At 40.2% G+C, this 12754-nt stretch overlaps 1 protein-coding gene across 4 annotated transcripts in view; it reads left to right on the top strand.

Annotated features, from left to right (window-relative positions):
- LOC127577921 (cytosolic 5'-nucleotidase 1A) overlaps positions 1-5427 on the top strand; it is a 42295-nt gene extending 36868 nt beyond the window's left edge. For 3 of the 4 annotated variants that reach the window (XM_052029600.1, XM_052029599.1, XM_052029601.1), the window contains one exon: positions 2588-5427. In XM_052029600.1, the coding sequence (XP_051885560.1) occupies positions 2588-2893 (306 nt within the window). In that variant the 3' untranslated portion in view covers positions 2894-5427. Of the gene's footprint in view, positions 1-119; positions 653-2587 lie in introns of those variants that run through there. The other variant, XM_052029602.1, reaches the window with a different exon arrangement.
- The last annotated feature ends 7327 nt before the right edge of the window (positions 5428-12754 follow it).

The following is a 12754-nucleotide window of genomic DNA, read 5'->3' as shown; positions in this document are numbered from 1 at the left end:
GTCCTTCCACTTATTTTATACTCCTGAGAAATAGCCGAGTCTCCATTTAAAAAAAAATTCTGTTTCCCTGGAGAGCAAAAGGAGAATAATGCATCCCGCATTTGATCAATATCTTGCAGCCACCCAGTGAAGGGAGGAACAGATCTGTCCAGGGCCATGCGCAAGAAAAGCAGAAGAGATATGTAAATGACTTCTAACTTGATATGTACTCTCTAATATTTTCTAGAATTTAACAAATCTGAAAATGTTTCTTTTGCATTTACCAAATTGCATTCTGCGAAATATTGGGGTTGGAGATGTTTCCATCTTAAAGAGGCAATGTGCAGATATTCTGTCTTGCATCCCATGTGCGTGTTTCATATTTTGGTGAACAAATCTCAGGCTGTCTCTCCAAGGGAATGAAGCTTGGTCCATTGTTTCGGAAATGGTTATGGAATTGATTGAGGGGGAATTGGGTTCTGCAGACTTTGAAGCCTCCTAAAGTTCCAAACTTGCTCAATATGGAAAGTGTGGTGGATACCATGCTTATGAAGTAGTTAAAGGGTTAAGGTAGCTAAGTGCTTAAGTTACTAGACAGGTTTCCAGAGGCTTGAGTTTTGTTCCAGAGGCTCCAGTCTGAACCCCAACAAATTCTAGGGATTTAGAATTCAAGAAGGAAGAGAGAGCTTCATGGCCACCAATACAAATACTATCAAGTTGATCTTAACTTGCCCATTTCAGAGGGCAGTTAATCAGTTCAAGGATCAATTAAGGATGGATAATAGATATGGGATCCTGTGAAAGAATAAAGCAATACCCACAAAGCCAACTATACAAGCAGTGTGCAGAGTGGGCAGAATATGAATTGGCGTGCAATCCTCATTTGACACTGCCACTATCATTTTCATTTGTAGCCTTTACTGTCTTTTAACTTCCCACCAAAAGGACCTATTTAAAGGGATTAGTTGTTGACTCCTTCTTTCAGGCCATTTGTACAAATTTAGACAATTTTGTGAGCTTTCCAAACTTGTTAGTTTGGAAAAGCTCACAAAGTTCAGAAATCTGCCGTGGGTGGAAGGGTTGGTGTCAAAGTAAATTTGTGATGATTTGAATGGATATGCTGAAATCAATTGCTTCACATATGGGTTGTCTGCCAGTCCTTGAACTTGGAACTGATTATGACTGGGAGAATAAAGAGGTGCTAGTAGATGGCGGGGAGGAGGATTCTCGGCAAATACCACATGTATAATGTATAGAACGTAGAATGCTACAGCACAGTACAGGCCCCTTGGCCCACAATGTTGTGCCGACATTTTATCCTGCTCTAATATCTATCTAACCCTTCTGTCCCACATAGCTCTCCATTTCTCCATCATCCATGTAGCTATCTAAGAGTTTCTTAAATGTCCCTAATGTATCTGCCCCCACATCCTCTGCCGGTAGTGCGTTCCACGTACCCACATGCTTAAGGATCAATTCTCTTCCCTGAATTTCAACAACTAATACTTCATAAGTCTATGGATCATGACTGAAATCTAACAAATGCTGCAGCCACAAGTCTGACCTCAGAACAAAGCAGAGATTCCATTGATATAGCTGTCATGGTGACTGTGGCTTTGAACCTTCTTGCATCTAGCTCCTTTTAGGTTGTAATGGATATACAGTACAGCAAGATCATGCATTTTGAAGTATTTAACTGAGTAAGGAAAATTCTGTCAAGAAAAAGAAGTAAAGTCAGTGTGAGAGCATGCTTGGACTACTCCACAATGCAGTTGTCATTGGCTGCTTTTCATGTCATTTTCTTGAACCAAAAAGATACCATTTTCTTGGCACACAAGCAGTGTGTGACCACAGGCAGTACATCATGCAGGTCAGGCCCAGTATTTTGTCAGCAGTCACAACTGATTATTCTGTGCCCCATTCCTGCCTGAAATCAGAAAAAGGCTGTCCATTGTCTTTGTCCTCCAAATACCTTCCTTTGCTTATTCTTTTGTTCACCATATTTCTCTTCCTTTTATTACAAAAACCAATGTCTTCACAAGAACTCATCATTTGACTTGCAAATGAGAATGTCCACCCTCAGTGAATCATCATAGGGGAGATAGTTGGAGGGAAATAATGGCTTGCAATCTGTATTATTCTTGTTGATTAAAAGTGGTACTGTTTAGATTAAGGCACTTTTAATCCACGTGAAATCAGTGCAAAGAAAGAAAAGTAATTTGCAAGCAATTAACTAACACCTCAATGGCTCATTTAGGCACCATACCAGCAGGGTGATCTCAACTGGGTTGGTGCCATTTTGTATTTTGGGGAAGACAGGAAACATCAAACCAAATTCCTGTTTCTGATTATTGTCTGTTGACCACTGAAAATCATTATGTACAGATTTTGATTTATGACTTGATCAAACTTCTCCTGCAGTCAGCTAGCCTACAAAAAGAGGCCATGAGCTGTGCTCAAGAATAAGTCAACGCTTTCAGAATGGGAAGAGAGAAATAAAATGGCTTCTTAGTCATAGTATAAGCTTGTTTTTACTCATTTACTACTTGCATAAATCCTCAAATGTCTAAAGAGTTTGTTACCCACTTCTCACTTAACCTGTTGACAGGGTCCATTCAAGATGTTTGCCATGATTCTTGGAGAGATGAAAAAGAAGTTTAGTCCAGAGGATGACCCAATCTGCACATACTTGGTGACTGCAAGAAGTGGCAATGACTTGGGGATACGAGCCATTAAAACTCTGCGTGAATGGGGACTCAAGATAGATGAAGCTTTCTTCATGGCAGGAGCACCAAAAGGCCCAATTTTATCTCAGATCCAACCTCACATTTTCTTTGATGATAATATAGGTAACATTAACGGAGCACGTGAGTTTGGAATTCCAGCTGGCCTTGTACTAGCTGGATGTAAATAGTTTGTGTGGTGACTCCACACATGGATGCAGTGGCAGGTTTAGGGTCTGGCATTCTCTGACTGTTCTGTCTTTGAGGGTAGTGCCTCACCAGTTGGGATGCATATCATGCACAGGCAGACTGTGATCTTTCACCTGTTAAAACCATGGGCTGCATGTGCACGAATTGCCAATATGTATATTGAACCGGAGTGCACGGTTGACATTTTTTTCCCTTGTGTATCTGTAACCCTCCTGCCCAAAGTTCACATAATTAATCCATTCATTTCACCTGCTAAAGAGCATGTGTTTAAAAAGTTTGACCTTTTAACAATTTGAACTATTGCAAGAACACCTTGTGATCATAAAATTCAGAAAAAAACGATTGGATCAGAGAGCTGGTGCTGGTTTATTCCAGGCCAGCCATGATGGAATTAACCATGATAGAGGTTAAAAATGCTGATGGTCAACATGTTCTGTCATTTTGCTTTTCTGTCATGACATCACCAGAGGCATTTTTAACTGGCTTACATTCATACTTTTTTTTTTGCAATTATTCCATTAATTTGCCAAGTTCTCTTGGTTTTATGCTATGGTTGAAAACGGTGCCAAAGTGAAAGGAAAGGAGCCATAATCATAAGTGAAATTTTGTGCCCGGTTCTTGATTGCCTAGCTTAAAGTTACTTCAGTATGTTAATAACTGTTTCCAGGATTTTAGATAGGGCTGTGGAGAGAGGGAAAACAGTGGAGGGTGTTAAGCCACTTCCCTGTACCAGCAATATACCACCAGAATTTCTGCTCTTCTGCATTCTTAACAGCAGAAGGATAGCATGCCTTATATGCACATTATGGGGAAGAGCACAATATATATTTTGGTTCACAAAAAGGGGTTTTAGAAAGCAATTCTTTTTCAGTATCCAACTGGGATTTCATCATTTTACAAGTTGTTACCTGTCATGTTTTCCTAGACAAGTTCACTGGGAATTAGGTGTCAATTCTTACGAATAAAAATGCTGATAATCACATTGGTATAGTTTAAGATTGAGACTTAAGAATTTGCTTTTGTGCACAATTTAGTTAAGAATCAATTCAATCAAATTGTACAATGCTATTCAGTATTATGGTGCCATTGAGAACTTGTACTGTTAATAGAAAAAATCCTTATTTAAAAATGTATTACTTGTAATCTTACAAATTAAAAACAGTAGGTAGGAAAAGACCAACTGATTTCAAGTTGCTTCTTTTAGACTTTAGAACAATTCAGTTACTTTTCAATTGATAGTAATGTATTGTTGGTGGTATTATGCATGTTAAGAAATGAGTGGGACCCAGATTACTATTTAATTTGTACTATACAAGGACTGAATTGCTATGTGCTCCGATCCTAAAAAGAACCAGCAAGTTGTACATAATACTGTTCAGTACTCTTTCAAACTGTAATTGTCTTCATGTTATAATGGGTTGGAGTATACACAGCAGAAGTATAGAGGCTTCAAATATTTAGGCTTGCAATGCAGAGCAAACTTTTGAAAGTTGTGTTTTGCAGGTGGATAATACCAACCCTGAAGGAAACAACCAATCAGGTGAAGTGATGCAAATTGAGTTGCTTGTTCTTGCTAAACCGTCAACCCAATTTTCTCTCCAGTTCTTTACCTTTGTAACCTCATCTGTCTCCAACCATCTGTTGAATCTCTTATCCATACCTTTGTCATCTTCAGATGCTATTGTGGCTGCCTTCCTACATTCAATCACTATAAATCTGGACTGCTTGCATCATATACTTCAAGTATTGTACATGCATCACCTCTGTGTTCACTGATTCATGTAGACTCTGTTCTTTAAATTTAAAATATTATTCCTTGTTGTTGCGTCACTCCATGACCATCCCCACTATCTCTATAATCTCCTGCAGGTCCACAACATTCTCACCTTGCATTTCCCTGTCCTCTGATTCAAGGTTCTTGCACGTCCCCTCCCATTGTTTCACCATTAACACACAAGCCTTCAAATTCTGCCTTTCAGGCTCAAAGGATTAAATCATTCTGAAATAACTTGAGCTTGAACAAGAAAATTCATTCTTGTTCCACATGTTGTCCGAAGGTAATCAGGAAGCAGATAGTACAAATATATGACAGCATCACTTGCAAAGCATTTGGTGGTACCTATCTTCTGTATCACCCCAGTTCACAGGGAGAGTACCAGAGTTGATCCACTTAAGGCGAGGAGTGCATGCAACATGCCATAACATTGCCCCTGTACTCTGGACATTCATGAGCTCTCCTCCTTCACCTGCAATATCTAGAACATTCAGAATTGATTGGCTATGAACTGAATCATTGATTATGGACTGAATTGATTATGAAATGCCTTTATTCTAGCACTGAATAAAGAAGAAAGTTTGCTAATATTAAGAGAAAGATGAAGCTAATTGTATCCCCGTACATAAGAAAATCAAAATTGACAAAGTTCTGTAAGAAAAGAGTTAATTCAGCATACATGTTTTTGAAATGTGGAAAGCAAAAGCAATCATATGTTATTAAAGGCTTGCTTGAACTGAACAGCCCCAGGCATTTCATTATAAAAGACTCAGCAGTGCACTGGGTGAGAAGAATTTCCAGCAAGGGAAACATTTAAATATTTATGAAACTGTTATAATGTCTATTCTGATGATATACCTTGTTCACTTTCCATATTAACATCTCTCATCAGAAATTTGTATTTCTCAACACCCAAAATACCTGCAAAATCCCCCAATTATCAGCAAGATTTTTTGTTATGAAAGACGTCATGGACAAAGCTGCCAAGCTCTTATACCTAGTAGGATAGGTACCTGGATTGAAATTTATGTGCAGGGTTGCAATCTGATTTACACTCCCTTCTATCCAGGGAGATCTGAGGCGAATTGCTTAAGATTCATGTAGTCACTAGCTGACTGTGCAGAATAGAATGGGAGAGCTTTTGTTTGTTTACGTCAACATTATATTGGATAAGGCTTGAGACAAGGCTATAAGGAGAGCTTTGCAGTGATTTTGCTTGCCTTTTGTTGCTCTGAGTATCTAAGTGAACTACTTTTGTGACTAATCTTTTCACGAATGAAGATGAAAGCTGGAAAATTTTACACCTGTGACCTTCAGGATACATTAAAACGGATTTATTTTACACCATTTTTATAATGACTGTCTTCATGGTTGATTTAGGATGGACGTTGTAGCCTGCTGGCTATTCCTTGCTACTAATCTAAGTCACTGGTAGGAGCACTAACATTAGTCAGTCATTAAAGCAAAGGAGTAATTTTCACCTTGGGCAATAAAACCAACAAACAGGTGTCAGGATATGAACGATAAATAATATAGTTTTTTCAATTTCTTCTCTGAAACCAGGGGAAAACAATTTGGAGTGCATGGCTTTTGAGTCTGAATTAAAAGGAATTCAACATCTAGAAGAATTGAAGCACTATTAACTGCGACAATTTCTTAAGCAGATTATTCAGTCTCAACCAGAACTGCTGATGCTGAGTAAATAATGCTTATTTAGAGATTTAGCACAATTGAGCTATAACCATACGTCATTCCTTAATCCAATATTTGTGATACTTTTTAAATACTGACAAGAAATCTTGTAATTTTAACTCTGAAAACTTGATGGATGCCTAGGTGAAGAAGGGGGAGTGAGTGAAAACTCCATGCAAGCTCAGCTTCCTTCTTTGCATGTTCAGACTGATGCTTCAATGGTTGCAAGAGCCTTGGGGGTCCTGACAGGCTGGATATGGAGAGGATGCCTCCTCATGTCGGAGAAAGTAGAACCAGGGGTCACTGTTTAAAAAAGAGTGGTTGCCCATCTAAGACAAAGATGAAGTGATTTTTTTTTCTTAGAGAGCCATGAATCTTTGGAACTTTCTTCCGCAAAGGCTGGTGAAAGAACAATCTTTGAATACTTTTAATGGGGACGTAGATAGGCTCTTGATAAGCATGGGATTAGAAGGTTCCTGATGTTGGGCAAGAATACAGAGATGAAAATACAATGATATCAGCCATGTTCTTATTGAATGGAGGAACAAACGAGGGACCATATACCCCACTCCTGCTCCTATTTCTTGTTCTTGGTATGGTAGATAAGGGCAGACAGGAGACAGGCCTCGTCTACCAGAGTAAGAACAAGAAATAGGAGCAGGAGTAGACACTATGGTCCCTCAAGTCTACTCCCCTGTTCAATAAGAATGATTAAAACATAGAACAGTCCAGTATAGGAATAGGCCCTTCAACCCACAATGTTGTGCCAAACTAATTAAACTAATAAATAAATGCTAACTAAACTAATCCTTTCTGCCTACACAATGTTCATATCCCTCCAATCTCTGTACATTCATGTGCCTATCTAAGATCCTCTTAAATATTTCTATTGTATTTGCCTCCACTACCACCCCGGCAGTGCATTTCAGGCACCCACCACTCTCTGTGTTGCAAAAAAAAACTGGCCCCGCACATCTCCTTTAAACTTGCCCCCTACCACCTTAAATGCATGCCCTCCAGTATTAGACATTTCAACCCTGGGGAGAAGGATACCGGCTGTCTACTCTATCTATGCCTCTCATAATCTTATGAACTTCTGTCAGGTCTCCCCTCAACCTCTACCACTCAGAGAAAACAACCCATGTTTGTCCAACCTCTCTTTATAACACAGGCCCTCTAATACGGGGAGCATCCTGGTAAATCTCTTCTGCACCCTCTCCAAAGCCTCCACATCCTTCCTATAATGGGGCAACCAGATTAGTTGATGATCTGGAAGATATGACATGTTTTGATCTACAAATTTAGTATGGAATGCAGTTTTTCATTTGGCTTTTATTGTCACACTATGGCCAATTGAATGTTGCAATTGTCACTTACAGAGAGAAGGTGAGATTCATTGAATGGGGAATTGTAGCCTTACTGGTAATTTAGTCAGGTGCTTATGAACAGTCTGATCAGAAAAGGGCTGTCCACATTGCCTTCCCTTCCTCTTCTTCCTCCTGCTTTTCCTCTTGTATTTTTTTTCTTGCTCCCTTCCCTAACTCTTCAACTGATAGCCCTTGTCATCATATATATGGCAGTTTTCTCATGATGGCAAAGTGACACAAGATCATCACAAATCCCAGCTCCCACTCTGTCCAGTACTGGAAGGGTCCTGCAGTGTGGTCCAGGCAAAGAAGCATGGTTTGATACAAAGCTAAAGTGATTTGTTTTTCTCTCAGCAGGTCATGAATTTTTAGAAGTCTTTGTTGTATGATTTTATTGTACGAATTTATGACTTAATAGAGGTGTACAAGATGATAAGAGGCATAGATCGAGTGGACAGTCAGAGACTTTTTCCCAGGGTGAAAATGGCTAACATGAGGGGACATAATTTTAAGGTGATAAGGGGGATGTCAGGGGTAAGTTTTTACACAGAGAGTGGTGGGTGCGTGGAACACACTGCCGGCAGAGGTGTGGGGGCAGATACATTGGGTACATTTAAGAAACTCTTAGATAGCCACATGAATGATAGAGAAATGGAGAGCTATGTGGGAGGGAAGGGTTAGATAGATCTTGGAGCAGGATAAAATGTCGGCACAACATCGTGGGCCGAAGGGCTTGTACTGTGCTGTAATGTTCTATATATGCATGAAACCCACCTCTGCCTGGATTTAGCACATGAATCATCAGTCACCAACAGGTGGCATTTGTCAACCAGTAACCTCCTGATTTTTTTTATTATTGATACAAATTCAGATGATACATTGGACTTTTGTATTATGAAGGCATCATTATTCCTGCCAAGATACTGGGCAGTGACCTACATTGTTTTACTTCCCATAGTTGCACGCAAAGTGAATGTTGAAGGAGTGGAATCCTTTGTAGTTGTAGCATATCTGCAGTACCTGAAAGGTTGCCTGCCTGTAGTCAATGACATTCTTCACCATCGGGAAATCCTGATTCTCACAAACTCCCAGACTCGTGCTATCTGTGCTTTTTGGCAAGAGAGAATGGGGCTATAATGAATCAAGACCGTGGCTCAGCACCACCTTCTCAAGGGCGATTAGTGATGACAATAATCGTAAATGGCAAAGATCATGAACAGAGGAACAGGTCTGAACCAAAAGGGTGAGGTCTACTCTGGTGTCAGTTAAAGGCCCCATCCATACCTTGGGTTGTAATTGAGTAGTCCCAACACCTTCTCTGCAATCTCATTTAGTGTTATCATTGCACAGTCCAATAAAGGATCTAACAACAAACCAGTGTGTAAACATGCATTGATTTCCATCTCCAAGTCTCCATTCCATAACACCTTTGACCTTAAGGATCAGGTTGGCACTGCTTGAAGCTCTTGTTACTCAGCAACCAGTACTGCGTGCTTTACTACAAGGGTGGTTTGAACAGGCCATTGTACTGCTAATTATTAATTGCAATTTCCTCTGTTTTGCATAAATAGCCCAACACGGAGCAACAGCTCATATTCTGCCTTGGGATTCTCCAACCTGATGGCCTCAATATCAATTTCTCTAACTTCTGGTAATCCCCCCCCCCCCCCCCATTCCTTTGTCTTCCCTTATTCCTGTGGCTCCCTTCCCCTGCCTTGATGACCTGCCCATGTCCTCTCCTTCCCTCCTCTATTCCATGGTCCACTGCCCTCTCCTATCAGATTCCTCCTCCTCCTCCAGCCCTTTGCCTCTTCTACCTATCACCTCTCAGCTTATTACATCATCTCCCTGTCCCCCACCCACTACCTTCCCCCACTCACCTGGACTCGCCTATCACCTGAACTCACCTATCCCCTGCCTGCGCGTGTCCCTCCCCTTCCCCCCAGCTTCTTATTCTGGCTCCTGCCCTCTTTCTTTCCAGTCCTGCTGAAGGGTCTAGGCCCGAAACGTCGACTGTTTATTTCCCTCCATGGATGCTGCCTGGCCTGCTAAGTTCCTCCAGCACTTTTTGTGTATTGCTTCAGATTCCAGCACCTGCAGAATTTTTTTGCCTCCTTTTTGTGCCAATGTTTTACTGGCTTTGTTGAGTGCATCTCTCATCATTTGGTTGGAAATGTTAAGCACTTGACATGTCCTTGGGCTTCTCACTTCTTTTTCAATGCACTATTTTTAACTTAAGTCTATTAATTTCATCTATTGATGTTCTGATAGCTTTTACATCTTGTCCAGTAATTTATAATCTGCTTTTTCTGATTCTGCTGCCCTTGTAATTTGTGTTGAGTTTCTCAGTTCAGGTTGCTTGGTAAGAGCTTACATCAGTGGTTCTGGCAATGAGACCTGGGATTCCCTCAGTCATGATTCTTCCAATATAACTTCTTAATGAATGATTGTTGTTTCCTCACTTTTAGCCAGTTTCTTATCCACTCTCACAAGTTGCTCTGATTTTAGACAGCATTCAGTTTACATTATGACCCTTTGTGTAAAACTGGAAACTTCTGATGTCGTTCATCTTCTGTTTTAGTGTTTTCAGTCTTTGTGGTAATGATTGTTCAATGTCTAATTTAGTCTATGAAAGTAGTGGAGAACAGAATTTAAGAAGAAATTGGAAACTTAACCCTCCCCTCTCATCAAATAGGAGCCACAGAAGTCTGGTTTCTATGAGTCATATTAAGAGGTGGAAGTGCAATCAGTGGTTTAAATGTTAAAGCTTGAGTCATGAAATGGGTTGATTAAGTAATTATTGAAAGCATAGTTCCAGTGGTCATTGAACTAGCAAATGCTATCTCTGCTGTGATGATGAACCAGGTTTGCTACACAGGAAATATGGGAAAGCTGATTGATTCATATTCTTCCAAACCAAGAACATTGAGACTAAATCTGATACCCCAACGGATGCCCTGGTTAAGAACAGTTCATTCAGCATGAACTTTGGATCAAGAACAATGTTTTATCAAAACATCTACAGATATTTGTTTAACAGAACAGATATGAACAATGAACAACACTGTAACACCACTCCTTATCTCTTTGATGCACACATTTGCATTTATCATTCTGCAGCAGAATACATTGAGAAATTAGAAACACCGCATATCTTGAGCGGTTGGGAATATCCAACAACAATGAGAATTTCTAATAGATCTTTGGTTTTGCAATTGTATCCAGAGTAACAGATTACACATGTACACAATTTGTCTAAATTTAATCTTAAAGAGTAATCATTTCAAAAATATGTTTTAATTAAATTTGATGCAGTTGAGAGGGCTCCTGCCTCTGACTGGGAAGGTCTTGAATTCAAAATCCTTTCTGAAAACTAAACACAAGTTGAACTAGAACTCTTATGGCTAAGCTATTAAACTAAAGTCCTGGTTGCTAAATGAAGCCACAAGAAACTGTAGACGCTGGAATCTGGATCAACGCACAAAGTACTGGAGGAACCCAGTGGGTCAGGCAGCATCTGTGGAGGGAAATGGACAGTCAACATTTTTGGGTCAATGACCTTCATCTGGACTCCAGATGAAGGGTCTCGACCCAAAACATCGACTGTTCATTTCCCTCCACTGATGCTGCCTGACCCACTTTGTTCCTCCAGCGCTTTGTGTGTTGCTCCTGCTTGCTAAGACAGATAAGCCTTTACTATGGGTACATCTGTGTGGGCTAGACATAATAAAATAGATTATAAAGATCTCACTAGGTCAAATACGCCAGCAAAAGAGCAGCAGGGTGAGCTTTCTGTCCAAAGACATTCAAGACTTCGGAGTATCAGAAATCTGGGTCAGTTTCTTCACAATTGTTGCTTTCTGTTGAGCATGCAGTTACAATAGCTTGGGAATTCTGACAGCATAACGACCTCCAACTCACGTTGCTCACCATGGTTTGGAGCAACTCCAGAAATTAAGGAGACACAGGGCAGAGAAACTAAATGAAAACACAATAATGCTGGAGGAACTCAGCTAGCCAGGCAGCATCCGTGGAGAAAAGCAGGTGGTCAACACTTCAGGTCAGGACCTGAAGAAGGGTCCTGACCTGAAATGCTGACTGCCTGCTTTTCTCCACAGATGCTGCCTGGTCTGCTGAGATCCCCCAGCATCATCGTGTTTTTCATTTAGATTCCAGCATCTGCAGTCCTTTGTTTCTCTAGAGAAACTAAATATTTTTGAAATAAATTACTAGAATTATTCATGTAATAATTGCTTGGTGTTGTGGAATAATGGCATTATACGCTGGTGTTCAAGCTTGTGAATTTTATTTGAGGATTTTACTTAAATAGAAAGGAAATAAATCTTTGATCAATACAAAAATATTGGTCTAGACATCTGTAAATGATCTTGGCCATTAAGCAGCAGTAATAGCAGAATCTGCTTCATATTCTTGATGAACCTGGCCTTCGACATCAGCAATGTCATCATCAGCCTCTCTGTCATTCTCCCGGATATTTATCTCCACTGCTTTTGTGGATTTCAAAGCACCAGCATGCTACCATAGTGTGTGTAAAGGAAATCAGATACACCACAATACATTCCCAGCACCAGGACTTTCCTTTAAACATCTCAATATTTTGTCAGCAATAACAGCACTCCTTATCCCTTCAATGCACACATTTGCATTTATCATTCTACAGCAGAGCACATTGAGAAATTAGTGTTTTGTAACAGGGAACTGGAGTAGGCTTTTTAGGCCCAGAAGCCTCTTCTGCATTTCACCTAGTTCCATACACCTGCCTTTTTTCTTTATTCATAGTTGTTAGTTAACAAAAAGTATGTGCTCTCTGCAGGCGTGGTGATCTTCTGTGGTCTTATGAGCCATGAGGTTTCCTTATTATCTGACAGCCAATCTCCCCTTTACCCTTTTTGTTGAGTTAGAGATGGAGTGGCACAGTACAAAGACATCTGGACAGCTGACCAAGTCTGAAAATCATTTACAGTAGGCTGTAGCTGCAAATAATGTAC

This window comes from Pristis pectinata, chromosome 14 (genome assembly GCF_009764475.1).
Source record: "Pristis pectinata isolate sPriPec2 chromosome 14, sPriPec2.1.pri, whole genome shotgun sequence".
Classification (NCBI taxonomy): Eukaryota; Metazoa; Chordata; class Chondrichthyes; order Rhinopristiformes; family Pristidae; genus Pristis; species Pristis pectinata.
The sequence above is the reverse complement of the archived record's forward strand: the minus strand, read 5'-3'. Positions and strand labels throughout refer to the sequence as shown.